Raw genomic sequence first — 27,296 nt, 5'->3', positions numbered from 1 at the left:
TTCGAAGTGTTAATAACTATTCCCTTACTTTATTGTTATTTCTCATCCTTCATTTTTTTAATTATTAATCACTCCCATAAATTTTGTTCAAGTATTATAATTTGAGTAAAATAGTAACATCATCTGATAGTATTGTGAGTACATTGAAAGGTCGCTCGATTCGTTGTTTTGAGGCATAAGTTGGAGCACCAGTCCATGAATTGAGTTTTTCTCATATTGGCTAGCCATAATAGTGTGGTTCAAATTCTCCTTTAACGAGAATCGAATCTAAAACATCTCACTTACAAATGAAGAGAATAACATTGGGCCGTAATACTAAATCTAAATTAATTTAATTCCAAGGATATGCATAGGGTGCATAAAAGTAGCTTGACTTGTTCTTGTAGCTTTACTAATAATAGTGGTTTAGATAGAAAGACAAATTGGTGCCCTATTAGAGGTCCACATGGAAGATGCATACTCTTCTACATGTTCCCTTGAATTGAACTTTCTTATTCATCTGAGAATATGGAACTTATTCTGTCATGATGACGATGATGGGTTGGTCATTGGTGGGGGCACAAGTCACAAAGTGGATTCCCCTCCTTGCTCCTTTCGAAGGATAGAATTTTTTTCACGGACTCACAACGTAAGCTGGTACATTAAGTGTCAAAATATAAATGAAAAGAGAATATATTTTTCAGTGTCCCTTTGACACATGCTATAACAACTTGTGTTCCGATTACACCGAAAAATTTCTCCTTTCAAAGATGTTGAGAGATGAAAAATGGTTCAACACTTCAATTTCCGGTAGCTCTGCTCAATACAGGTTTCAGATTATCAGAAAATGTTCTAATCAATTAGAATCCGATGGTACGAGTTTTCTGATAATTTTGTTCTTCTGTTTCGAATAAATTCAGTTTTATACAGCCGCGGTACTCATTCGAGGGATTAATAGAACTCTATGACAATGCTCAGGAAAGATTATAAAGGCATGAACAAGGGAATCTGTGGACGTGATTAAAGGGAAATCTGTGGACGGGATTGTTCTTCCTTTGCCAATCTGTCTACAACTTTCCGAGCCACATCCACATATGCCTTCGAGACATCAGAATCAGGAGCTGATATTACTATTGGCACGCCATTGTCGGAGCCCTTTCTGATCCCTACTTCCAACGGTATCTGAAACGATAAGCAGTTTGATTAAGAAAACTTAATTAACACATAGGTACAACTCATCTCAGATACACCGATACAAATCCTGTTACGTGCATTTTGTATAAATATAGGATCAAGCGGAGAAAATGGAAAACACAAAGGGTCATGAAAGCTTATTTGATTTAGTTCACTAATCACCAAAGCACTTCTGAAGAAGCCCTTCAAGTGGCGTGTGCAACACACACCATGGCACTCATATTATCTTATATGCGTTCCATTAAACTACCACGAGGTATGTATGTTGTGCAGATTGACATTCATGGTATCGTTGCAAGAAAAGAAATCTGGTTTGCAGCAAAACAATATGCGTTCAGCAGAGATTTTAGAAAGTGACAAGCAAAGAGTCTTGATACCATGGAGATCTAAAAGTTCTACCCTCCTACTCTAATCAAAATAACCATGAAATAGATGAAACTAAGCATACCTCGCCAACAAAGTCCAAATCCATCTCAGTTGCCGTCTTACGAGATCCTCCTTCCCCAAAAATGAACGAACATTCGGCACAGTGTGGACACTTAAAATAGCTCATGTTCTCTACAATTCCCAAAATCTACAAAAGCAATTCAAATTTAATTATCTTAACAATTACATCATTGATGATCTCCACAAACTTACAATGACAATGCAAACATATTAAGAGATGATCTAAGAATAATAAAATCATACAGGAACTTCGACTTTAGAGAACATGTTAATTCCTCTACGGGCATCCATTAATGCTACATCTTGAGGCGTTGAAACAATCAATGCACCTACCAACAAACCAGTAATTGTTATGGAAAACCAAATGATAGTTGTGAAACCAAGTTCATATTGGAATGGTAAAACTGGACTTTTACTTGGATCTTCTTGGGGAGGGGGGGGGGGGGTCTAGGGTCACTAGTCTGTATGTCTTCAGAAACCAGAAAACTTTGGTATCTAATATTTATAAATATAATAGCATTATAATTTACATATAAATTCCTTCTTATATGATTAGGCCAACCATGCTGAAAAATTATAGGACATTTAGAGGCTGAAGGTGAGAGAAGCGATTGCGGTATTTTGATAGTTTGCTAAATGCATTTAACATAGATTGAAGATTGCACAAGATTCTGAGGAACAAGATACGAACCTCAGCTATCAAAGTAGATACTACCTAAACCAAATGAGGGAAATTTGAACACAAGTACAAAAGCATTTTGAGGTTATGATCTTCAACTACCTGATAATTGCAGCCTTTGGGATACAGTTATATGAGCATCACCAGTGCCAGGAGGCATATCTACCACAAGAATATCAAGATTTCCCCAGTTAACCCCCCTAGTCATTTTTTCAAGAGCGCTTGATACCTGTAAGAATTAAACCAAAACACTATGAGAAAAAAATGAATTGGAAAAGCACATTATTCTTACCACATGTAACTATTAGAAGACTAATGTACAATAATATAGAGACCATACGACCAATTGATGTTGTTTAGAGTCAGACCACATGGTGAGAATAAAACATATTAAGAATTTACATAACACCCACAGTCAAACATATTTATTACTTGTGATCATTTAACACCATATTTGCATGAGAAGAGATCATCATTTAGACCAGTTACCACCTTAACTGTCACCAAATGACAATCCTGTATCTTCTTGGCAGCTCTAACACATTACTGATTATCACATCATTATCAAGATATTCGGTATTCCGACTTGAATTAGTGAGTTGCTGCTATATTTACCCTGGCCTTTCTACCTTCTTGAAACTTTCCATTACCTTTGGGTGTTTTGTTCATTTTCTCTAAATAATAACAAATTTCTTAAACCCCTGCACAAAAATTTCAAAACTCATAGCAACCAAATATTTAACAATTAATAAATAAGTGATATGTGTGTGTGTGTGTGTGTGTGTGTGTGTGTGTGTGTGTATGAAGACTCATGCACACGCATACAAACACAAGAAAAGAGTCAGCTTGGTTACATTTCAAAGGGAACCTCACTTCAACTAATTAGTTTGCATTCTTGCAAGATTAGGAGGAAAATTATATCAGGGGTTGGAAACAAAATCTCTTAAACTGTGCTTAAATAATGATGCAGTCTACACACTAGCACTCATTATTAAAAGGTAGCACCAACAATCAAGTTATGACAAGGGATATAAAATTATATAAGCAATTAAGCAATAAAAGACTTAAGAGTTTGCAAAGTTATACCATAGGACCTCTCCAAACAAGTGGGGCATCCTTATCCACAAGAAGTCCCATTGACATACACTTGACTCCATAGCTCTCGATTGGAATCATTTTTTTATCTGGTAGAAGACGACTATAATGTTAATATTCTCAAGGGTAGCATTAAGGAAGCAATAAATAGTAGGAAGTGTATATGTCTGGTGCTTTTGTATGTCTTAGATATTAGATGTTTGCTTCATAATAGAGATAATACCGGATCTAACAGAAGACGCAAACCATGAACTTGTTATCTAATATGTTTGTGTGGGAATGTAGAGGGATACTTGTTTATAGGACTTGTCTTCTGCTGAGCCCAAAAGTTTGACTTGATTATGAAATGACACATGCTTACACTGCAGAAAATGTGAAAAACTAAATTCTTGCAATGCCTATGTAATGACTGGCTTAACAAAAAGAAGAGGTTGATTATACTGTGAAGTGCAAAGACTCCTCTGGTACAGGAAGCTTTTGGAGATACTCAAACTGATCAGAAATCTTAGCTGCCATGTTATCTCCATTTACACTTATTTCAAGATTGACCAGATAAATTATAATCTCTTAAGTGAACTCAAGAAAAATAAACAAATACCGTCAGTCACTTCTGGCTTTCTGTCGAGCTTCATCATTATGGGAACATTTGGTCCATATATGTCAGCATCAAGCAAGCCAACCTTCATCTGGCACTTGTTAGCAAGTGCAACAGCCAGATTAACTGCAATTCCAACCATTACGCATAAGTTATTCTGAATCATCAGAATCATACAGTAAGCATTGCCGTGGAGTTCTTTTGCAAGACTTAAATCTTCAAAATGTGAAATCACCGAGATGGTAAATCCTAAACTTTCATGCCTATTTTACCATCTAAAATTGGAGTCACTTATAGCTACCTCGCAACTCCAGCACCTAATAATGCAAAGACACCATTTTTTTTTTCATCTTTTCAATGACAAAATTAACCAAAACAGCAGAAAATAATCAAAGACGTTCAGGAGTTTAGTAGTCCTCAGCTCACCACTATCCGGAAACTTATCCTTCTGGAGACCAATGCAATCACAAAAAGGGTGCGTATTTACACAATTTCAGTATAACCCAGATAGCTAAAATGCTCACAAACTCAAAAATTTCAACCCTTTATAGATATTAACATGTAAACGAAAACCATATCGGTAAAAATCCAAAAATGTGTAAAAACAAAATGGTACCTGCAGTGGTGGACTTTCCCACACCGCCTTTACCAGAAGCGACAGCAATGGCATGCTTAACCCCCTCAATCCGAAGGTCCTTCCTCGCCGAGCTATAACCCCTAACACCTCCTCCAACCCTCTGTGCAAACACACACATTCATTCAATCACACAACACAATAAGCTCCTTCCGCAAACTCCAAGCAAAAAAGCAAACAACTTTCGGAAACCCACAAAGCAGAAGACTTACAGTGAAGGATTTGAGCAGTCCCCTCATCAATTTCAAGCTTCTTCAGCAAATAGTAGACTGTGAGACTGTGTGCTTTGTGCTTTTTTTTGTGCGGGTTTAGGATTTAGAGTTTGAGTCGGTTGTTGTTGTTGGGACTTGTAAGATTGGATTGAGTCCCACATCGACGGAGGGAAGGAGAATGGGGAGAGGGGAGAGAGTAGAAAATAGGAGGGGGAGGGAACTTACTCCATACTTACCTGGACGGGGTCTATGGGTGATCAAGAAGGCCCATGGCCTGGGTTGGTGGCCTCCATTGCACTTAGGAGGGGTGCCCGCCTATGGTCTCCCCAAAGTGGGAGAGCCAACGTCATAATTTGTGGCAGTGGGGGCCTGCGTACGCGCGGCCCCTTCCAATTCCTAGTTCACTTTTTTAATATAAGGAATTTTAATGAAAGTTTAAGATATTATTTAATTTAACAAAAAATTATATTTTTTACATTAAAAAGTTAATCTTGATACTATTTATTTTATTTTTTATTTTGTTCTTATCATTAAAACTTAAAGTTTAAATTTTTTTTATTAGTTTTTTTTTTAATTTACTCTTTAATTTTGGGGATTAAACAATACAAATGCATTGGGACTTGCTATCTATAACACTAATATGGGCTTGTGTTTATAATTCTTCTTTTGGTGAGATAAAGAAAAGAACATGATGGCTTTCTCTTGTACATGATGATATTTTTCTCCATTTGTAATGAAGGGTAGCTGCTTCATCTTACGAATGAAAGCACTTGAACTCTGATGCTGCTGTTAGCTTTGTCATTTGTTGATAATAGGGGTGTTGATAAATCGTGTTTCGGTTAACTCAATGATAATTAGAGGTGTCAATAGAGACGTGCTCTGGTTGACTCATTCATATTTGTGTCACATTTGTTCTAATTCACAAGTTAATCGACAAGCAAAACAATATGAAATAATAATAACACATTAACTCGTATTATTTATCAAAAAATGAAAATTTTACCATTCTATTTATATAATATTAGTTGTACAATGTTTTTGTTAGCTATAAAATAATATACACATCGGTCTCATATCGTGTGAATCTCAATTCGTGTCTAAAATTGTCTCCCCCAATGACAACGAATGGAAGTAGAGTGCATAAGTCGCTTCTGACATAAGAGGGAGTAACAGACAACCCATTGTATTTGTAACAACTTCATCCAAAGAGACATCGATAAAATAGCTCAATTTATAAATTAAACTTCCAATAACAACTTTAGTTAAAAAAGTTGATTTACAAGTAAATATGAATGACTCCTTAAAAGCTACCTCATACATGTTACATTCTTACAAGTTACAAGTATTTGTGATTGTGTATAATTATTAACCCACAAATTACAATTGAATTGGTATTAGTAATTTAGTAAAAGGAAAAGAAATAGTCGGCATTGGACGTGTGAGATCAGCTGTCAACATGCACGATCTGACAGGTGAACCCATTCGTGCCCCCATCCATGCATCTCACCAACAATATCACAAGAATATAATAACAAAATATCATTTGTTTGTGAAAGACCAAATCCTCTTCTCTTTTATTTTCTTTTAAAGTAAAAATGAGATGTTTTTGCTAACCGTTCTCAAGTAACGGTGAGCCTCACCACTTTATTTATCATCGTTAAATAAGTTTAAATTTTGGGATTTGTGTCGAAAACGGACACAAATCTCAAAATTTAAACTCATCAAATAGTAATAAATAGGATGGTAAACATTACCACCACTTGAGAGTGGGTGAGAAAAAATGCACCCAAAGCAAAATGACGTTGCTATTGGTAATTCGAAACATAGTACACATTTTTTCTCTTGTTTATTTTAAAATTTATATCCTAAAAATAACATTTTTCAGCATGTCAATAACAATTTAAAGACTAAATTCTCTTACTTAAATTTGTTGTAACACAACATTTAACACTACAGTCTAGAGCCATTCGATACTACTTTTTGATTTATTAGCGGAAGGTTTTAAATTCGGTTGACAAGTTTGACGCTAAATTATAAACTCCATAAATCAATAAAATATCAAAAAACTTGTTTCTAGATAAATGAATAACACAGTTGGCCACGTTGTGGGATTTTATTACGTGTTAATTCATGAGCCAGCTAAAGCTTGGAGCTTCGCTTTAATTGGCATCCAAACAAATCTTCCGGCGGTTGGTTTCAACGGTCAGTCACTTTCCCTTCCCACGCAAGGACCTGCTCGTAATTCCTCCAAACTTTTCATTTTCCTCCTCTTGTTTGTTCTTTCATGTTTTTATTCCGAAGTTGCGTTTCTTCCCCTTTCACCTTTTGATCCTCCGTCAAGCTCCATTCCAGGTACCACCCACTTTCTCTGTTTTTCTTTCCCTTTCCTTTTTTTGTTCATCTTTTTTCCCATTGCATTTTTCATGAGTTAATTAAACCCGAGAAATCATCAAAGGTGTAAACTTTAATTTTGTTCAGAATAACACTAATCTGGGATTTATTTGTTTTCTGAAATTGCAATGCACATTGTGTTGGATTGGATGATGCCCTTTACGTGGTCTTTTTTTTTGTGGGTTGTTTTGTTTGAAATTCCTTAATTTTATAGATTTTTCGAAGAATTTAATATGTGGGCAATCTTTCATACGCTTGAAACATTAGAATTTGCAGAAAAGTTTATTGCTTTGTTCATGAATCCATCTGGGTTTCTCACATTAATTGGGTTAGGTGAGTATCGTTTTGTTTTATTTATGGTTTATCGTTGTTTGTTGATTTGTCATTGTTTATAACAGTTGGGATGGTTAGAGTTTAATGTCTGATTGTCTTCTGGTACTTGTTGTTAGTGGCTTCTGTCATGGTTGGTGATGCACAATTTATGTGTGATTTATCTATTTATTATTTATTTTTCGTTCAATGCGGTATTCTGAATTACTCTGATCTTTGGGGCGGGGATTTGAACTCGGGCTCTAAAACTGTCCTAACTCACATCTGTCTGCATTGAATTTATTTTATGTTTTTAATTTCATCTGGTACTGTTTCTAGCTTAGCTGCAGTACTGTGATTTGATAATTATGGTTTGATGTGCCTAATTGCTTCATTTGTTTCTTTTCTTGGGCTGGTGATTGAAGATGGGATGCTTAATTCTGATTTGGGTGGATAGGAGCAGCTATTACCTTGATCAACCAGTGATTTCCTCGAGTTTTTGTAACTGGAAGGTCATGAGATTGTAGAGCAATTGGTAGGCAGATGGCAGCAAAGGGAAATCCATCTGTACATGTGCAGAAGAACTTAGAGGGGTTTGTAACCATTCTAACATCTGCAGCATGTGAATGGGTATTGATCTTTCTTCTGCTTGTTGACGGACTATTATCCTATCTGCTGACTAAATTTGCAGACTATTGCAATTTGCAAAAGCCTTGCATCTTTTGCTCCAGGTTTGAGCATGTTATAGGTAGTGAAAAACCTCAACTTTATCAGGATCTACTTTGCAGCAACCACGTATCTGAGTTCTCATCATGGTTCTCTTGTCAAATTTATGGTAAGCACGATCGCAGTGGAATGTGTGAAGATTGCCTCAAGTCATACACCAAAAAGGGCAAGTCCAACCCCGAAAAACACATGCTTTCGGGTGGTAAATCGGATTCTGATATTGGAAGTTCCAGTTCAAGGAGGTCCATGCAGAACAGAAAGTTTGTCCATAGTTCTGTGGGTGCAAGGACATGCTCTTGTTGCAGTAGGCCTTGTAGACCTAGAGAAAATGCTCGTGGACTACAACGAAAATCATCTGCTTCCAAACCTAATATCCCTTTGCCACGTTTTTCAAGCCGTAGTCGTATACCTCGTAGGGATGGTTCAAAGAAGACCAGGGATAAAACTTCTGGATCAGTAACTACTTGTCGTCCTGGAAAACCTGGCTGGGATCCCTTGCCACATAGAGGACACAGAGAGTTAAGGATTAGTTCTGATACTGACTCCACTCTTCGTCCTGGAAATTTTAGCTGGGATCCCTTACCACATGTAGGATACACTAAGTTGAGGATTAGTTCTGATACTGACTCCACTCGTCGTGCTGGAAAACTTGGCAGGGATCCCTTGTCACATGTAGGATACACTGAGTTGAAGATTAGTTCTGATACCGATTCTGAGATTCCATTTTCTGATGAAGACGGTGGTAGAAGCATAATTATTGGAAATGAGGAGCATCAGAAGGAAGCTTTAGTAGATCAATATGCTTCAGAAAAACCATTCAAAGCACAGCCAAATGGTTTGAATCCAGCAAAGCAGAGCAACATTACCACCAACCATAAGCCTTCACTTTCTGTTCCAAGTGTGCAGCCAGATGGTAGCAAGAGGTCTGATATAAAATTCTTAGGTTCGAATGTTGCTTCAGAGAATGGCTTGGATGAACTTAACTGGCAGCAAGCGAGTCAGAATTCCATCCCTTATGCATTCCCTGAGCTTATTTCACTGGATGATATCCCTCCATCATTTAATGTTGTTGAAAAGGGTAAGCTCAACTTTCCACTTTTCGGATTCCAGTTCATCCGAGTTATATGAGCTTATTACTTATTACATTGATCCTCTTTTGAAATTATTTAGCAGGTTTTACTGGGACAAGTGACTTTGGAGATGCATCCATCAGTAAAAACGATGAGCTTTTGAGGTCTATAAGTGCAACAGATGGAGCACCTATTAAAACTGATCTTATCATCAACGATCCAGATCTTACTAAGCCAAATCATACTAATGGAAATGCTGTGTCTGAGTCAGCAGGCATTGGTAAGGAAGGAGATTCTATTAAAGAACAACCTCCAGTGAAGGTACTTGATAGAGTTGATGGGGAAGTGAAACCAGCGCACTCACAAAGTTCTTCTGCTCAGGAGACAAATTTATCATCAAATAATACAATTACAGGGGTACAAGGTGTTGGTGATGAAAAACCGGTAGCTGATGCTTCCAATTCTTCTGCTCAGGAGAGTAATTTATCATCACATAAAACAAGTTCAGCGGTACTTGGTGTTGGTGATAAAACACTGGTAACTGATGCTTCCAAATCTTCTGCTCAGGAGAGTAATTTATCATCAAATAATACAATTTCAGCGGTATGTGGTGCTGGTGATGAAAAGCCGGTACCAGATGCTTCCAACTCTTCTGCTCACAACTGTAGTTTATCATCAAATAATACAATTTCAGGGGTACGTGGTGGTGGTGATGAAAAGCAGGTAACTGATGCTTCCAATTCTAATCCAAATCTGGGGCTTAAAACATCATGGTCAGTAGAATCTCTGGATGGAGGATATGTCAGTGAAATTGAAGGTGAAAGTATTGTTGATCGGTTAAAACGACAGGTTGATTATTATAGAAAAAGCTTAAAGGAGTTGTTTAAGGAACTAGACGAAGAAAGGAATGCCGCTGAAATTGCTGCAAATCAGGCAATGGCCATGATCACAAAGCTACAAGAAGAGAAAGCTGCAATCCATATGGAGGCCCTTCAGTACTTAAGAATGATGGAAGAGCAGGCTGAGTTTGATGTAGATGCACTTGAAAAGGCCAATGATCTCCTAGCTGAAAAGGAGAAACATATACAGGACTTGGAAGCAGAGCTAGAATTTTCTAACTTCGATATCCCAGATGAATCAACAATGGAGAGTATGCCAATGCCGGAATTGCCAGCATTCCCAGTATTGCAGGGAAAAAGTTGTAATTTGAAAGGTGAGATTGACACAGTGGAGAGTACTGTTGTTCCCGGTGTAAAAAGTGATGTCAAAGTTACTGGTAACTCAACAGTTACTGAGGTACCTAAAGCTAGCAATGAACGCCTTTTTTCTGAGACAACACTTTTAGAATTTGAAGATGAAAAGTTGTACATTTCAAATTGTTTGAAGAGCTTGGAGAGGAAGCTTTCCGAGATTTCCTGTAATGGGGCTTCTACCAGCATGCCTAACGGTGGGCATTCTAGAAAGCATACATATGATGGACCAGATCAAGTAGAGACGCCTAGAAAATTTAGGCTTCTATTAAATGGTCAGATTGAAGAGGAAGTTGTGCTGACACCGAATGATTTACACATATCTAACGGAAGTGCTGCTCCTCAAGAGGGACCAATTCATTCCGATAGCTCAGACTGTGAAGAGGAAAAAGATTCAGATTTGGTTGTTCTGGAAAACGAAATCTCAGACCTTAATGACAGGTTGGAGGCACTCGAGACTGATCATGATTTTCTTGAGCACATGCTTTACTCTCTTCAAAATGGACAGGAAGGGCTGCAGTTTATTCAAGAGATAGCTCAGCAGCTGCGAGAACTGCGAAAAATTGGTGCAGCTTTCAGAAATCAGTCTGTTCCCTAACTTCAAATGAAAAATTACACAGTACGTATGTTGTCCAAGGACTTAAATGTGCTTTTGCTTCTGCTTAATGTGTTTTCCAACATTTGCTTTACCATTCATGCATTCTTTTGTCAGGTACACTTGAAATTTAGAAGGCAGAAATATTGATACATCTCTCGAGCATTTGGGTGTCAAATGAAGAAATCAATTGCATTCCTTCAGTCACATACAACCATGAAAAATCAAAATGATTTCATGTACAGGTACCAGCCAAAGCTCTTGGAAGGAAAAACAAAATCAAGGTCTATACTAGGACATAGCGTTATCATCTCGTAAGTGCGCAATTTTCCATCGTCTCTTTCTTTTCTCTAGGTCGAAAATTTCCCTCTTGTTTGTTTGGAGAACCGGCAGGTTTTTAGCAAGTTCAAATTTATTGATAAGGCTGTAAAATTAGTATTTTTGTGTAGTTGCTATTTCTTGTTCTCAAGGTTAAGGCTCCATTTTTTGCCGAACCACTTCCTTTGTAAATTCAAGCAGAGCTTTTACAGTAAGTTTAGAGAAGTTTTCTCCAGAGCTTTCCCAAAATAGGTGTTCATGTACTGCATATTCCTCATTATAAATTTCTTGCCATGGATGATAATGCGTGCACAGCACGTCTATCTAACCACCTCGTCATTTAACACCAGCTTGGATACAAGAAGTAACTTTACATGTTGCGTGTGTGCATCACGTCCATTTGCCTCCCTTGTCATGTGCACCTCACATGACGAGAGAGATAAAGATTGAATTAGCCCTCACACGTCTATCTCTATCATCATGTAACGCTTCACTTGATGTGAGAGGGAGGGAGGTTGACATTTTACTTTGTTTCATGGGAGAAAAGCTTCAGTCCAAAGCAAATTCAATCAATAAAATTGACGTCACACTCACATTGTCAGTTACTTTTGTCACAAATTTTCAATAACAAAACCAATAATACCAATAATTATAAAAGGAAAATTAATGAAAAAAGTTTAAAAACTTTGAGTTTTAACGATAAGGACAAAATAAAGGGTAAAGTGAATAGTATCATGTTTGACTTTTTAGTGTAAAAATGTGATTTTTCGTTAAAGTAAACAGTACCATGAGTTTTTCGTTAAAGTTTCCAAAATGACAAATTACTAATTGATAATGTTGTAAAATAATGGGTATGTTTGCCCACATGTATATAGTAACTCTTTCACAAGTTTAATAGTGTCATTTGTTTGTTTCCTATGAGGTTGCTCTATAAATAGAGCATTACATTTGATCAAATTAGACTTGGAAGAGAAAAACAACTAATAGCAATAATATACATTACTTCATCTGCAATAGCTTGTGTTGGTATAATATTTTGCAACTGCTTCGTTCTTGTCCCTTGTAAAGGTTATCTTTCTAAATTTTACCTATTTATAACAGATAACATGTAATCAGACCAACCAAATAAACAAAGTTTGTATGGGAAGTGATTAGTGAATGCACATAAACATTGAAGTAAGTTTGACTTTTGGCAAGACCATGACGTCTAGAGTGAGATCTGCGACCCTTGGATCATGGCCTTCAACAAGACCATATTTTCGTGGGACAATAATTGTTTGCCCTTCCATTTTCGATGTCTTTCCGTGTCCTTTTGTTTGTGTGATCATGGTTAAATAATGTTATTATTTTATATTACTATTTATTTTTGTCTTATCATCTTTATAAAAAAAAACAATATAAAATATTAATGTAGTTTAACCGTGACCACACAAAATAGTAGGGCATCGAAAATGGGAGGGCAAACAATCCTTGTCTATTTTCGTGACCGCAGATTTACCCTTTAGGCTTTCCGTACATGCATCCTTCATCGTCTTTGTGATGGTTTTGCCTACGTCTTTCTTTCATTTTCAAGGGCCACCGCTTGTCTTCTATAGGCTGCTGTCCATGTGGAAAGTGAACAGACGTTCAGGTTGGGGTGAGAGTTAAAAGAGATATAGGTGGTGGGCTCCAGGATGTTATTTTATTTTTGGATAATAAAATAATAAATAAAATTTTGTAAATTAAATGATATGGAAGTTAATGATTATATTATGACTTAAACGATAAACGTGTTTATTCTTATGACATATAATTTAGTTTCTAAATTTTATCTATAAATTTAATTTTCTTAACCTTACTCTTTATTTTTATTTGTAAGGTTGTGAATAAAGTTATATCTGGAAAAATATAATTTTTGTTTTTAGGATTTTTTTTTTCAACAAATGATTGTATGAACACTAAGGAATATGAGAGTGAGCTAAGCGCTAGCCATCATAATGTTGTTTAAATTCATTTTTAGCGTAAATTGAACTTAAATTCTTTTAATTTTAAGTGAAAAGAAATACTGTTAGACTATATGACTAATTGACACGTTTTTAGAGAATTAATTTCTTAGATTGAACTGCAAGTGGAGTTCATGTGGCAAGATAATAGTGGAAAAGGTAAGAAGAAAAAGGCAAATAGAAGGTAGTTAACATTTCTAAATTGGATAATACGAACCCATATTATGGACAAATTGTGGAGAACAAAGGTTAATGTTTTTTTCTTAGGAGGGTGCATTTAATTGAGAATTTGAAAGATTTTAATGGATTTTTATGAAGTTTAATTGATTTGTAGATATTCTATAAAAAATTTTGATTCAATTATCTCAAAATCTCATGGGGAGAGGTGAGATTTGTGGATGTTTAAAATATACTACGAAATCTCTCAAATTCCCTCTAATTCCTCAACTTTATCAAATTCTTTAAAATCAATTTCTAATTGAATACATCTAAAATGTTATAAACTCATTTAAAATCCTAATGGAATACACCTGGATTTCTAGGGATTTTAATAAACTATCTTAAAATTCTAATTGAATACACATTGAATTTCAAAGAATCACTTAAAATCCTGATTGAATGCCACTAGATTCATTAAAAGAATTAAAATCCCTCAAAATCCCAATTGAATACATCCCTCTTAATTTATTTTCTTATAATTAGTGTAAGAGTTAGATAATTGGTATTAGTACTTTAAAATTTTTATTGTGCACCTTAAAATTTCATAATATCAAAATTTATCGTTCGTCAAAAAAAAAAAAAAAAAATCATAGGGCCAAAACTCGCCATCCATGTACCAGATGTCTTTGGGGCGTTTAGATTTAAATGCCTCAACATATATACCTTTTAGAATTTTTATTAAACATTTTTACATTTCAGGTGCCAAATATATTATAAGTAGTGTTTTTTAATGCAAAATTACACAATTTGCCATATATATAATTTACCAATTAGCTAATAATTATCCAAATTTCCTAGAATCTAGTAGACATATGTTTTAAAAATCTAAAAACATATCAAATTTGATTTATTTATGCTTCTAACGTGATATATATTTATGTTCTTCTTTCACAAAAATTCTACAATTTTTTCGTGCCATTTCTTTTCTGTCAGTCGATACTTTTCCGTCCTCCTTGGTGAGTCATGTTCATTCCCTTTCTATTTTCATTTGATGCAAACCTCTTGATTTGAGTATTCGTACCATGATACATTTGAAAAATAGATTCTAGTGGTAGATGATATGGGGTATGTTTCCATTTAGTATTGGTACATTTCTAGCCGATATGTTGGTACATTTTAAGTTGGCATAGGCACATTTCATATTAGCATCACTACGTTTCAATTTGGCATGAGTACATTTCTAGACAATATGTTGGTACGTTTCAAGTTGGCATGGGTGCGTATCCTATCAGCATTGCTACATTTGAATTTGGCATCGGTACAATTCAAGTCATATTAGTACATTTCAACATGGCATGAGTACAATTCAAATTAGAAACTAATATATTTAAATTTGGTTTCAATTTAAAATTCACATTCATATATCTCATACCGAATGACATTAATCTCATTCCAACTAATCCCTTTTGTCAACAACTTTTATGCAAATTATATTGTACTACAATATTTTAAAATCACTTGTTTTCTGTTGCATACTACACAACCATGCAATCAAACTAGAACTCAACAAGATAAATGTAGCGTCTATGGTGTTTTTATCATGTTGGATTGGCTATCTCCATTTTTTCTGCTGATGTAAGTTTTTTTCGTGAACAATGAAGTTTTATTATAAAAAAATAAATGTTAAAAATTCAAAAATTAAGAGATAATATTGATGATTTAATAATTAATATCTATTAATTATTCAACATCCCTTAAAAAGACACAAATGTTTAATAAAAATACTTAGTGGCCACTAATCAAAGCGTCTTTACCAATTGGCCAGCGTACCAATGACGGTTTCGCTTACGCATTCATGTATTTATCAATTGGTCAATATCCATGATGTGAACATTTTATTTGTCAATTGACCAGTTTGATAATAAAAACTGCTTATCCCAAAAGTTTTTTTTTCTTTTTCTTTTTTTAATTTTTTTTAATTTTTAAATTTCAATGCAAAGTGATTAGTCTGATAATTTGCTTAAACAAAACAAACTCAGACGTTATAAATAGCATCCAAATCTTACACCAGAAACGGTACAATTTCTTCCGTTAAGCATTTCGTCAAACACCTTAAACCCTTCCATTTCTGTGCATTAAATCAGGCAGCCATGTTTCTTGAGCTGTTAACCTTCGCCTCCCTCCTCCTCCTTCCCATCCTTTTCTTCCTCTTCAAGTTTTCATCCCACCCCAACCCCAAAACCAGCAACCTCCCCAAATCGTACCCTATAATCGGCACATTCCCATCTCTCTACAAAAACCACCACCGCAGACTCCAGTGGTTCACCGACCTCCTCCGCAGCTCCCCATCAAACACCTTCACCCTCCACCACTCTTTCGGCCGCCACTGGGTCGTCACCGCCAATCCCACCGTTGTTCAGCACATCCTCAAGACCAACTTCCCCAACTACCAAAAAGGTGAGGCTTCCCGCTCCACCCTCGCCGACCTCCTCGGCGACGGGATTTTCAACGTCGACGGCGACAACTGGAAGTTCCAGCGCCAAGTCTCCAGCCACGAATTCAACACCAAGTCCCTGCGTAAGTTCGTCGAACAGGTGGTCGATACCGAGCTCTCTGACCGCCTCATTCCGATCCTCTCCGCCTCCGCCGCCAACAATTCAGTCCTCGACTTCCAAGACATTCTCCAGCGCTTCGCTTTTGATAACATCTGTCGAATTGCTTTCGGGTACGACCCGGATTACCTCCTGCCCTCTCTGCCCGAAGCCAAATTCGCAGTGGCTTTCGACGACGCCGTGCAAATCAGCAGCGAAAGGTTCGGATTGCCGCACCCAGTGTGGAAACTCAAAAGGGCTCTCGGAATCGGGTCCGAAAAGCGCCTCCGTGCCGTGGTATCGGAAGTCCGCGAGTTCGCGAACACCATTGTCAGAGAAAAGAAGAGGGATCTGAGCGAGGCGAACGCGTTGGAGTCTGCAGATCTGCTCTCCCGGTTCTTGAGCTCCGGCCACTCCGACGAAAAGTTCGTCACCGACATCGTCATCAGCTTCACCCTCGCGGGCCGGGACACAACTTCGGCTGCTCTCACCTGGTTCTTCTGGCTGCTTTCGCAGAACCCACGTGTGGAACAAGAGATCTTGAAGGAGATCAACGACACGGCGTCGTCTGAGTCGGCGGCGGGAGGAGGTTACGACGAGGTGAAGGAGATGGTGTACACCCACGCGGCGCTGTGCGAGAGCATGAGGCTGTACCCGCCGGTTCCCGTCGACAGTAAACAAGCAGCAAACGACGATATTTTGCCGGACGGCACGAAGGTGAAGAAGGGGATGAAGGTGACGTACCACGTGTACGCGATGGGGCGCATGGAGGAGATCTGGGGGGAGGACTGGGCGGAGTACAGGCCGGAGCGGTGGCTGGAGAGAGGAGAGGAGAGAGGGACTCACAAGAAGTGGAAGTTCGTTGGTAGGGACACATATAGCTATCCGGTTTTTCAGGCGGGGCCGAGGATCTGTTTGGGGAAGGAGATGGCGTTTTTGCAGATGAAGAGGGTGGTGAGCGGGGTTCTGAAGAGGTTTAAGCTGGTCCCGCGGGAGAGGGAGGGTGGGGATGAGCCGGAGCTGCTGGCCTACCTCACCGGGAAGATGAAAGGCGGCCTTCCGGTCACCGTTTTGGAGAGGGCTTAATTAACTATATATTGTCAATGTGTGTGTATCGTAATGATTACGTAGGTAATCACATACATGCATGCATGCATGCATGTAGATGCTTATTATTTTGTGAATTTTACCTTTTAACTTTGTAATATTTGGTCTTATCATGTACGTGTCTCTAAAGAGTTTGTACTCTCCATAGTTATATGGATGGATGTTTTGATGTTTTTGGGCACTTGGTCTCTCCTTCCAAGTATACAACAGCATTACTAGTTGATTATAATTGTATACATCAAAATTTCGGTGAAATAAATGTTGACCAATAATTAAAATTTCAACGCTCACATGTCACATAAAATTTTACACGTAGCAAGAAAAATTGAAAATTACCGGAAAAGTCATCAAACAGGATACGTGTCAACACTTGGCAGAAATGATTTATTTCATCTGAATATTATATTCAAAATTAGGCCTTGAAAAATTCTATAAATACAAGGCCATTTCATCCATTTCAAAGGATGAATTCACATACACATTTCTCTACTCCCAAATTGGAAGAGAATTCCCCAAATCCTTGAAGCTATGAAACTCTAAAGCTTTCAAGCATCCAATCTCCCAAAATTCCCAAGAATCCTGAACGATCAAGAAAGCTTTCTTCGTTCTTTGTCAAATCTTTGAAGAAATCCACACAACTGCTCATCAAGATCAAGCCTTGAAGGTCCTTGAAGATCCATTCAACCTCGTTCATCAAGATCAAGCCCCGAAGGGCCTTGAAGATCCGTTCATCCTCATTTATCAAGATCAAGCCCAAAGGCACTTGAAGATCCATTCATCCTCATTCATCAAGGTCAAGCCCATCGGCCATTAAAGAAATCCACACAACTGTTCATCAAGATCAAGCCCGAAGGCCCTTGAAGATCCGTTCATCCTCGTTCATCCTAAAATCAAGCCCCGACGGCCCTTTAGATCAATAACATCAACAAATCTGCACCACTATTCATCCCTAGACCAAGCCTCAACGACCTTTTAGATCAACTGCCCATCCATAGATCTACACCTTACGAAGATAGAATCAGAGGATCAAATTGTAAAAGAGATTGTAACCCCAAACTTAATACAAAATATTATTTTGTACACGTGTTCTTTTTTGAAAAATTCGTGTTTACAAATTTGGCACACCCAGTGGGACCATCTCCACCTGTAATCTTTATCTTCAAATCCGCTAAAAGCATAAATGGCATCAAGGAAGGTTTAAACTGTTCCCGCAACTAACGCGAAGAACAAAAGCATCATCGCCGCAAGTGGTGTCACTTTGGGCATCACAACTCGAAGCAAGGCAATGGCTCTTTCTGCTGCCTCTTCCACCCTTGCATTAACTCTGCCAAAGGAACCAAAGCAACCAAGGTATGAGCCCGTGATCACCCTGGCCTCGCTAAGTGCTCTAAGGGAGGAAAGCCCAAAAAGGTACTCCGAGTCATTGCTTTCCGACGCCGACTAAAGCAATAGCTTTGCCATGCAAGTCATGGCCACTCAAATGAGTGAAGCAATTGCAAAGCTCACAAGGACCGCGAAAGAGAAAGACTTGCAAATCGCTGCACTCATCAACTGATTGGAGGCACAGGACGACGAGAAACCTGACCTAAAGGTTGATCCACTAAAGAGAGGAGCCAGTGAAGAAGAGGAGCCTCCGGTGGAGAAAGTTGAAGAGAAGCATGAGCCAGACCAAAAGTAGCGGCACTCATAGGATCTCTTTCTATCCAACAGCTGCAAGAGATGATCACCAACACCATCAAGGCACATTACTAAAGGAGCTCTCATGCCTCTGTGTTGTACTCAAAACCCTACTCTAAGAAGATTGACGCCTTGAAGATGTAGAGGGGTTATTAACCACCAAAGTTCATGCAATTTGATGGAAAGGGAAACCCAAAGCAACATGTCGCACATTTCGTCGAAACTTGCAACAACACGGGGACTGAGGGAGACTACCTCGCCAAGTAGTTTGTGCGCTCATTGAAAGGAAACGCCTTTGAGTGGTACATGGACTTAGAGCATGAGTCCATCAACAACTGGGAGCAATTGAAAAGGGAATTCCTCAACGACTTCTATAGCACTCGCCGTACTGTGAGCATGCTAGAGCTGACAAACATGAAGCAATTGAGGGACGAGCCAGTTATGGACTACATCAACTGATGACGCATTCTAAGCCTCGACTGCAAGGACCGGCTATCAGAGACTTCCTCAATCGGGATGTGCGTCCAAGGTATGCAATGAAGATTATACTATATCCTTCAAGGCATCAAACCACAGATCTTTGAAGAGCTAACCACCCACGGCCACCACATGGAACTGAGCATCGCCCACTATGAAAAAATGTGAAAAAAGTTTAAAAACTTTGAGTTTTAACGATAAGGACAAAATAAAGGGTAAAGTAAATAGTATCATGTTTGACTTTTTAGTATAAAAATGTGATTTTTCGTTAAAGTAAACAGTACCATGAGCTTTTCGTTAAAGTTTCCAAAATGACAAATTAATAATTGATAATGTTGTAAAATAGTGGGTATGTTTACCCACATGTATATAGTAACTCTTTCACAAGTTTAATAGTGTCATTTGTTTGTTTCCTATGAGGTTGCTCTATAAATAGAGCACTACATTTGATCAAATTAAACTTGGAAGAGAAAAACAACTAATAGCAATAATATACATTACTTCCTCTGCAACAGCTTATGTTGGTATAATATTTTACAATTTCTTCGTTCTTATCCCTAGTAAAGATTATCTCTATAAATTTTACCTATTTATAACAGATAACATGTAATCAGACCAACCAAATAAACAAAGTTTATATGGGAAGTGATTAGTGAATGCACATAAACATTGAAGTAAGTTTGACTTTTGGCAAGACCATGACGTCTAGAGTGAGATCTGCGACCCTTGGATCTTGGCCTTCAACAATACCATATTTTCGTGGGACAAGGATTGTTTGCCCTTCCACTTTCGGTGCATTCCCATGCCCTTTTGTTTGTGTGGTCATGGTTAAGCTACGTCAACATTTTATATTACTATTTATTTTTATCTTATTATCTCTATAAAAAAAAAATTATAAAATATTGACGTGGCTTAACCGTGACCACACAAAACAGGAGGACACTGGAATACCGGAAGTGGAAGGGCAGACAATCCTTGTCCATTTTCGTGACCGTAGATTTACCCTTTAGGCTTTCCGTACATGCATCCTTCATTGTCTTTGTGACGGTTTTGCCTACGTCTTTCTTTCATTTTCAAGGGCCACCGCTTGTCTTCTATAGGCTGCTGTCCATGTGGAAAGTGAACAGACGTTCAGGTTGGGGGTGAGATTTAAGAGAGATAGGTGGTGGGCTCCAGGATGTTATTTTATTTTTGGATAATAAAATAATAGATAAAATTTTGTAAATTAAATGACATAGAAGTTAATGATTATATTATGACTTAAACGATAAACGTGCTTATTCTTATGACATATAATTTAGTTTGTAAATTTTATCTATAAATTTAATTTTCTTAACATTACTCTTTATTTTTATTTGTAAGGTTGTGAATAAAGTTATATGTGGAAAAATATAATTTTTGTTTTTAGGATTTTTTTTTTCAACAAATGATTGTATGAACACTAAGGAATATGAGAGTGAGCTAAGCACTAGCCATAATAATGTTGTTTAAATTCATCAACTGATGGCGCACTCTAAGCCTCGACTGCAAGGACCGGCTATCAGAGACCTCCTCAATCGGGATGTGCGTCCAAGGTATGCAATGGGGATTATACTATATCCTTCAAGGCATCAAACCACATACCTTTGAAGAGCTAACCACCCACGCCCACCACATGGAACTGAGCATCGCCCACCATGGAAAAAAAAAAGCCAATCACCTACTTCAAGAAGGACAAAGTGTTTGCTCTGAAGGTGGACAATCATGGGAAGAAGCTAGCCAATGAAGCTTTTATTATCAACACCACCCCTATCAAAACCTCTTTCGCACCCGTCAAAATCTCGTCCAATAACAAAGCAAAAGAGATAAAAAGAGGTGAGTCTTCTCGCACCCAAGATAGGTATAGAAATACCTTGAGGGAATTGGAGCAAAAGACATACCTTTTTCTAGACTTTGACATGGCCGCAATACTAGACGACCTGTTGGAGAATAAGGTAATTGAGTTGCCTGAATGCAAGCGCTCTGAAGAGATGAATCAAGTTAACAATCCTAAATACTACAAGTACCATTGTATCGTAGGTCATCCAGTTAGAAAATGCTTCACCCTCAAGGAACTCATCATGAAGTTGGCACAACAAGGGCGAATCGAACCCGACCTAGAAGACACAGCTGCAACACATACTATTGCAATCGTGTTTAGGTCATTGGATCCCATGCTTCTATAAGAAACGCCGGACCATTCCCGTCGATGCTTAAACCACACGGCATCTTCTGCACAACCATCACTAGGGGTAAGCAACCAAGATGCACCTAATGACGATGACGAATGATAGACCTTGGTGACCACCAAAAAGACAAGAAAGACAAGAAAGCCAAGACCGCAAGCCACAAAGCCAAATGTGGAGCAAAGAAGGAAGCACCGCCGCCGTAACAATAGAAAGCCCAAAGAAAACGTGAGAGTTGCTAAGCCAACATACGTTGGGGAACTTATGAAGTAAGAGCCACGTGTTCCCGTCTCCTCGCACGAGTACTTCCCGAATGACTTCTTCTAGGAAAGCACTACTGTTACCTGTCACATGGTTGATGTAGAGATAGAAAAGCCCTTAAAAGGCAAAGAAAGCCTTTTAAGGTCTCTTCTAATATACCTTAGCATCGAGGAAACCTTCCAATATACCTTAGCATCGAGGAAGCGTTACTATGGCCCAAAGAGATGCGAAGAGCACTGGTAGCGATCTTGGCAACTCCCAACGACCACGAAGTGCAAGAAAGCAAGGACGAAGGCTTGAAACTTCGGCCACATGAGTATGCCACATGTTGTGTGGCCTGTGACATAATCAACTTCACTGATGAAGACTTACTGTTGGGATCAAAGCCTAACAACCGTCATCTTTTTGTCTCTGGGTACGTAAGGAAGCATAAAGTCAACCATATGCTTATGGATGGCGGATCGGCCATCAACATCATGCCAAAGTCAACAATGACCACAATTGGCATCAAAGTTAATGAGCTATCTCGAAGCCGTCTCCTAATCTAAGGTTTTAACTAAGGAGGACAAAGAGCAATGGGCATGATCCTAGTGGAGATGACCATTGGTGAACTCGAATCAAGCACGCTGTTCCATGTGATTGATGCAAAAACTTCTTACAATTTGCTCTTAGGAAGGCCTTGGATCCACAAAAATGGAGTGGTACCATCCATCATTCATCAATGCTTGAAATTCTACCGAGAATGAGTAAATGTGATACAAGGCGACACCAAACCATTCACCGAAGCTGAATCGCACTTCGCGGACGCCAAGTTCTACATGGATGAAGACATGGTGCTCGAAGCTATTCTAAAAGATATCAAATCCACAGGCAAAGCTGCATCTAAAAAACAAAAGTGGCAAGCCATGTCCAAGAAACAAGAAGTTGAAGCCATTCCATCTGTAAGTAAAAATAATGATGAGCCTACTAAACCTGTAACAACCAAAGGAAATAGGACGTCTTTAAAAGGACCAAACACACCTGTCTTTCGATACATCCCGATGTCTAGAAGAAAGAATGGTTAATCCTCGTTCCAAATTGGAGCAAGCAAAGCCGACACACGGTCACACAAGGATGATGTAGAATTGCTCAAGATAAATGCAGTTTTACCTCTGACACAGCTAAGTGATGCTAAGGTTGCAAGACCACCACAAGGCTTCATAAAGACTCTGCCAAAGGGGGCGGAACCAAGCTTTTTACTGACCAACATGACTAAAGAAGGTTTTGATCCAAACACCTACAAACTCATGTCAAAGGCTGGGTACAACTTCACTTACTCTTCAAATCTTGGAAAGAAGGTTTTAAGCACTGTTAACAACAAAGGACGTGATTTCACTAGGACTCAAAAGAAGTTGAAGACGTATGGTTATTCAGTTGACAATAACAAAGCTGGACTTGACTTCATACCAAACGCACCCTTGAAGATTTCAAGCAAAGCAAAAAATGCTTGCGCTCAACACATCAGTGTGACCATTAAATAAAATCAAGAGGAGCCTAAACCCACCATTGGACGTTAATCTTCAATAGGGTGAATCGTTCAAGATCCATAATTTTGGCACTTAATCGCATTGGTGGTCAAGACCGGGCCTCCGTCTTCAAGAGGCTTAACACGCCAACATCCCAAAGCTCTGTTTTCGAAAGGTTGTCAAAACTTATGAAACAAAGCAGCACGACTAGCTCTCTTCTGTTACGATCGACTTTGGAAAGATTTGAAGAAACCAATAAGCCTTATGGAAAGAGAAAGACTAAGCCAAATGAAGAAAAACTTGATAACCTAACAGAAAAAGATAACATTCAAAGCTCTATTCCTTCAAGGATGAAGTGTTAAGAAATCTTGAAGGTTGACACAAATGGACCACTGAAGGTGAGGATGCGTACCATCATCCACACTAGCCAATCTTTATGCCGACAAGTCCGAAAAGACGGCATTGAAGAGGAAGTTCAAGAGGTTTTCCACATCATGATCTAAGAAGGCAAAGAAGACGAAATTCCTGAGGAAGACGTCATCGCTGCACCACCACAACTTGAGGACGTAGGGCAAGCCACAATTGATGATCTCAAGGAGCTCAACTTAGACATAAAAGAGGAGTCGAAGCCTATCTTTGTAAGTGCGTTGCTAAGTGTGGACGAGATAGATGAGTACTACCAATTGCTGTTAGAGTACAAAGACATATTTTCTTGGACCTACAAGGAAATGCCCGGCCTTGACCCTATCATTGCTGTGTATCGTCTTGCAGTTAAACCTGGAACGCAACCGATAAAGCAAACTCAAAGATGCTATCGATCCGAGCTCATCCCATAAATTGAGGCCGAGATTGACAAGCTAATTGAAGCAGGCTTCATTCAAGAGGTGCAATACCCTAAATGGATCTCCAACATCGTCATTGTCCTTAAGAAATCTGGACAAATACGTGTTTGTGTAGACTTCCGAGACCTCAACGATGCTTGCCCGAAGGACGACTTTCCTTTGCCAATCATCGAAATCATAGTGGACGCAACCACTGGCCACGAGGCATTGTCATTCATGGACGGCTCTTCTGGATATAATCAAATTCGCATGGCTTTCGAAGACGAGGAACTAACAACCTTCTGCTCTCTAAAAGGTATCTACTATTACAAGGTAATGCCCTTTGGTCTGAAGAATGCTGGAGCTACATATCAACGTGCAATGCAGAAAATATTTAATGACATGCTACATAAAAACGTAGAATGTTACGTAGATGATGTGGTGGTTAAGACAAAAAAAATCAGATCACTTGAAGGAATTGGAAATAGTGTTTAAAAGGCTGCGAAAATAGATACTTAAGATGAACCCGTTAAAGTGTGCATTTGGCGTCACTTCTGGAAAGTTCCTCGGCTTCAATGTCAAGCACTGTGACATTGAAGTGGACCAATCAAAGATCAAGGCCATTCAAAGCATGCTTGAGCCAAGAAACCTACACGAGCTAAAAAGTCTACAAGGACGGCTAGCCTTCATCAGACGCTTTATCTCCAACTTGGCATGACGTTGTTAACCGTTCAGTCGACTCATGAAGAAAGATGTTCTATTCGTATGGGACGAAGTATGCCACAATGCCTTTGAAAGCATAAAAATGTATTTATCAAGTCCACCTATCATGGGGGTACCCCTGCTCGGGAAGCCTCTTATATTGTACATCACCGCTCAGGAAATTTCAGTAAGAGCACTCTTGGCACAAGAAAATGAATCTCAGAAAGAATGAGCGTTGTATTACCTGAGTCGAACTCTCACCGGCACTGAGCTAAACTACTCATTGATAGAAAAGATGTGCCTTGCCCTTATGTTAGTCATCCAGAAGCTCAGACATTACATGCACGCTTATACCATCCACTTATTTGTTAAAGCTGACTCGGTCAAATACGTCATATCCAAACCAATCTTGATAGAGCGACTTGCTACATAGGCATTACTCTTTAATCAGTATGAGATAATCTATGTCCCAGCTAAAGCCGTCAAGGGGCAAACGCTAGTAGACTTCCTTGTCGATCATCTAATCCCAGGCGATTGGAAAATATCAGACGACCTGCTTGACGAAAAGGTGTTCTATGTCGACATCTTCCCGACATGGACGATGTTCTTTGACAGATCTGCACGAGCAGACGGAGCTGGGGCAAGGGTAGTATTCATGTCACCACAAAGGCAGGTACTACCCTATTCCTTCCGACTAAGCGAACTATGTTCCAACAACGTTGCCGAGTACCAAGCGCTGATCATCGGGTTTCAAACGACGATCGACATGGAAATCACAACCCTTTAGGTGTATGGTGACTCCAAGCTCATAATCAACCAATTCTTGACTGAATCTGAAGTGAGGAAAGATGATCTCATCCCGTATTTCTGGCTAGCAACTTGACTGCTACAAAATTTTGAGGTTGTGACACTAGAACATGTACCGAGAAACGAAAATCAAATGGCAGACGCTTCGACAACCTAGCCTTGAGTATGGCACTAGGAGAAGATGAAGCTGCAGATGTACGATTTTACTAAAGATAGGTGATCCTGCTCATCACTGAAATGCCAATAGATGATATAAATGTCATCTTAGTATTTTCAGTCGACACTGAGGAGTAGAGACAGCTGCTGATCGACTACTTGGAGCATGGACAGCTCCCAAATGATCCTAGACACCACTCTGAAATGCGTTGACGAGCACCTCGCTTCCTTTACTACAAAGGAACACTCTACTGACGCTCTTTTGAAGGAGTACTTCTGAGATGCCTAGGTGAGGAAGAATCCAATCAAGCCATGGAAGAAACACACTCAGGCGTATGCAGGGCACATCAGTCTGGACCATTTCCAGCTCAAAAGAATGGGTTACTAATGGCCAAGCATGGTGAATGATTGCTTGGAACACGCTAAAAAGTGCCAAGCCTGCCAATTCCATGCCAACTTCATACATCAACCACCTGAGCCATTACAACCTACAATTGCTTTATGGTCGTTCGATGCATGAGGATTGGATGTCGTAGGACCGATCACATCGAAGTCATCCGCAGGAGAAACCTACATCCTAGGTGTAACAAATTACTTCTCCAAGTGGACTGAAGCCATACTTATAAGGGAAGTCCAGGAAATTGTCGTTCGTTTCATCAAGGAGCATATCATCCACCGATATAGCGTGCCTTGCTACATCATCACTGACAACGGAAAACAATTCGCTAACTAGCTCATGGACGAGCTTTGTGAGAAATACAAGTTCAAGCAACACAAGTCTTCCATGTATCATGCCCCAGCCAATGGCCTCGCAGAAGCATTTAACAAAACTTTATGTAACCTCTTGAAAAAGGTTGTCGGCATGACCAAAAGAGATTGGTACGAAAGAGTAAGCGAAGCACTTTGGGCATACATGACGACACACTGGATGCCTACTCAAGCTACACCATATTCGTTTGTGTATGGTGTGTAGGTTGTTTTATCGCTGGAAAGCCAAATTCCTTCACAAAGGATGGCTATATAAGAAGGTCTGATTGATGAGAGAAGGCTTGAAGCTCAACAGCACTTGGAGTGTTATCAAGCACGACTCTCCAAGGCCTTCAACAAGAAAGTTCGCCCTCATTACTTTCAAGTGGGAGATCTCGTCCTTGCATTGTGTAGGCCTATCATCATGACACATAAGACGAGAAACAAATTCACTTTGAAGTGGGATGAACCTTACGTAGTACAATAAGTCTACACAAACGGTGCTTACAAGATCGTGGAAGAAGATGGCTTAAGGATTGGCCCCATAAACGACAAATTCTTGAAGCGGTACTATATCTGAGAAAAAGCCACACTCTTTGCCTGCAC

The 27,296-nt window shown here is 38.9% G+C and overlaps 3 protein-coding genes and 1 non-coding gene across 5 annotated transcripts; 3 read left to right on the top strand and 1 right to left on the bottom strand.

Annotated features, from left to right (window-relative positions):
- Positions 1-859: 859 nt before the first annotated feature.
- On the bottom strand, positions 860-5,216 carry LOC103435700 (iron-sulfur protein required for NADH dehydrogenase, mitochondrial-like). Its single transcript, XM_008374107.4, has 8 exons — positions 4,836-5,216; positions 4,606-4,726; positions 3,993-4,115; positions 3,386-3,483; positions 2,402-2,528; positions 1,864-1,949; positions 1,622-1,747; positions 860-1,161 (listed from the first exon to the last, which is right to left on the bottom strand). The coding sequence occupies exons 1-8, from the start codon at positions 4,860-4,862 to the stop codon at positions 1,000-1,002; spliced, it is 870 nt and encodes a 289-aa protein (XP_008372329.3). The 5' UTR covers positions 4,863-5,216; the 3' UTR covers positions 860-999.
- LOC114825276 (U1 spliceosomal RNA) lies at positions 5,064-5,225 on the top strand. Its single transcript, XR_003773919.1, has one exon. It is a non-coding gene; the product is annotated as a U1 spliceosomal RNA (small nuclear RNA).
- Positions 5,226-6,977: 1,752 nt separating this feature from the next.
- On the top strand, positions 6,978-11,743 carry LOC103435711 (probable myosin-binding protein 4). Of its 2 annotated transcripts, none has more exons than XM_008374115.4 (4): positions 6,978-7,187; positions 7,961-9,339; positions 9,435-11,200; positions 11,294-11,743. In XM_008374115.4, exons 2-3 carry the CDS (start codon positions 8,079-8,081, stop codon positions 11,177-11,179), a joined length of 3,006 nt encoding a protein of 1,001 aa, XP_008372337.2. In that variant the 5' UTR covers positions 6,978-7,187; positions 7,961-8,078; the 3' UTR covers positions 11,180-11,200; positions 11,294-11,743. The 2 variants fall into 2 exon arrangements, with proteins under 2 accessions (XP_008372337.2, XP_028958505.1); XM_029102672.2 differs by having other exon boundaries at positions 9,432-11,200.
- Positions 11,744-15,527: 3,784 nt separating this feature from the next.
- On the top strand, positions 15,528-17,514 carry LOC103428002 (cytochrome P450 94A1-like). The gene has a single exon (XM_008366092.4). It carries the CDS (start codon positions 15,786-15,788, stop codon positions 17,310-17,312), a length of 1,527 nt encoding a protein of 508 aa, XP_008364314.2. The 5' UTR covers positions 15,528-15,785; the 3' UTR covers positions 17,313-17,514.
- The last annotated feature ends 9,782 nt before the right edge of the window (positions 17,515-27,296 follow it).

The sequence above is a fragment of the Malus domestica genome, chromosome 05, assembly GCF_042453785.1.
Source record: "Malus domestica chromosome 05, GDT2T_hap1".
Lineage (NCBI taxonomy): Eukaryota > Viridiplantae > Streptophyta > Magnoliopsida > Rosales > Rosaceae > Malus > Malus domestica.
Note: the sequence above shows the minus strand (reverse complement) of the source record. Positions and strands in the feature narration are given on the sequence as shown.

Bases quoted from the DNA above. Each gene is read 5' to 3' on its own strand.
- LOC103435711 (XM_029102672.2), top strand. From the start codon at position 8,079: ATGGCAGCAAAGGGAAATCCATCTGTACATGTGCAGAAGAACTTAGAG. The intron at 9,340-9,431 runs GTAAGCTCAACT...GAAATTATTTAG, and splicing joins ATTTAATGTTGTTGAAAAGG to CAGGTTTTACTGGGACAAGT.
- LOC103428002 (XM_008366092.4), top strand. From the start codon at position 15,786: ATGTTTCTTGAGCTGTTAACCTTCGCCTCCCTCCTCCTCCTTCCCATC.
- LOC103435700 (XM_008374107.4), bottom strand. From the start codon at position 4,862: ATGAGGGGACTGCTCAAATCCTTCACT. The intron at 4,116-4,605 runs GTACCATTTTGT...TTGGAATTGCAG, and splicing joins GGGAAAGTCCACCACTGCAG to TTAATCTGGCTGTTGCACTT. The intron at 1,950-2,401 runs GTAGTTGAAGAT...GTTTGTTGGTAG, and splicing joins CCAAAGGCTGCAATTATCAG to GTGCATTGATTGTTTCAACG.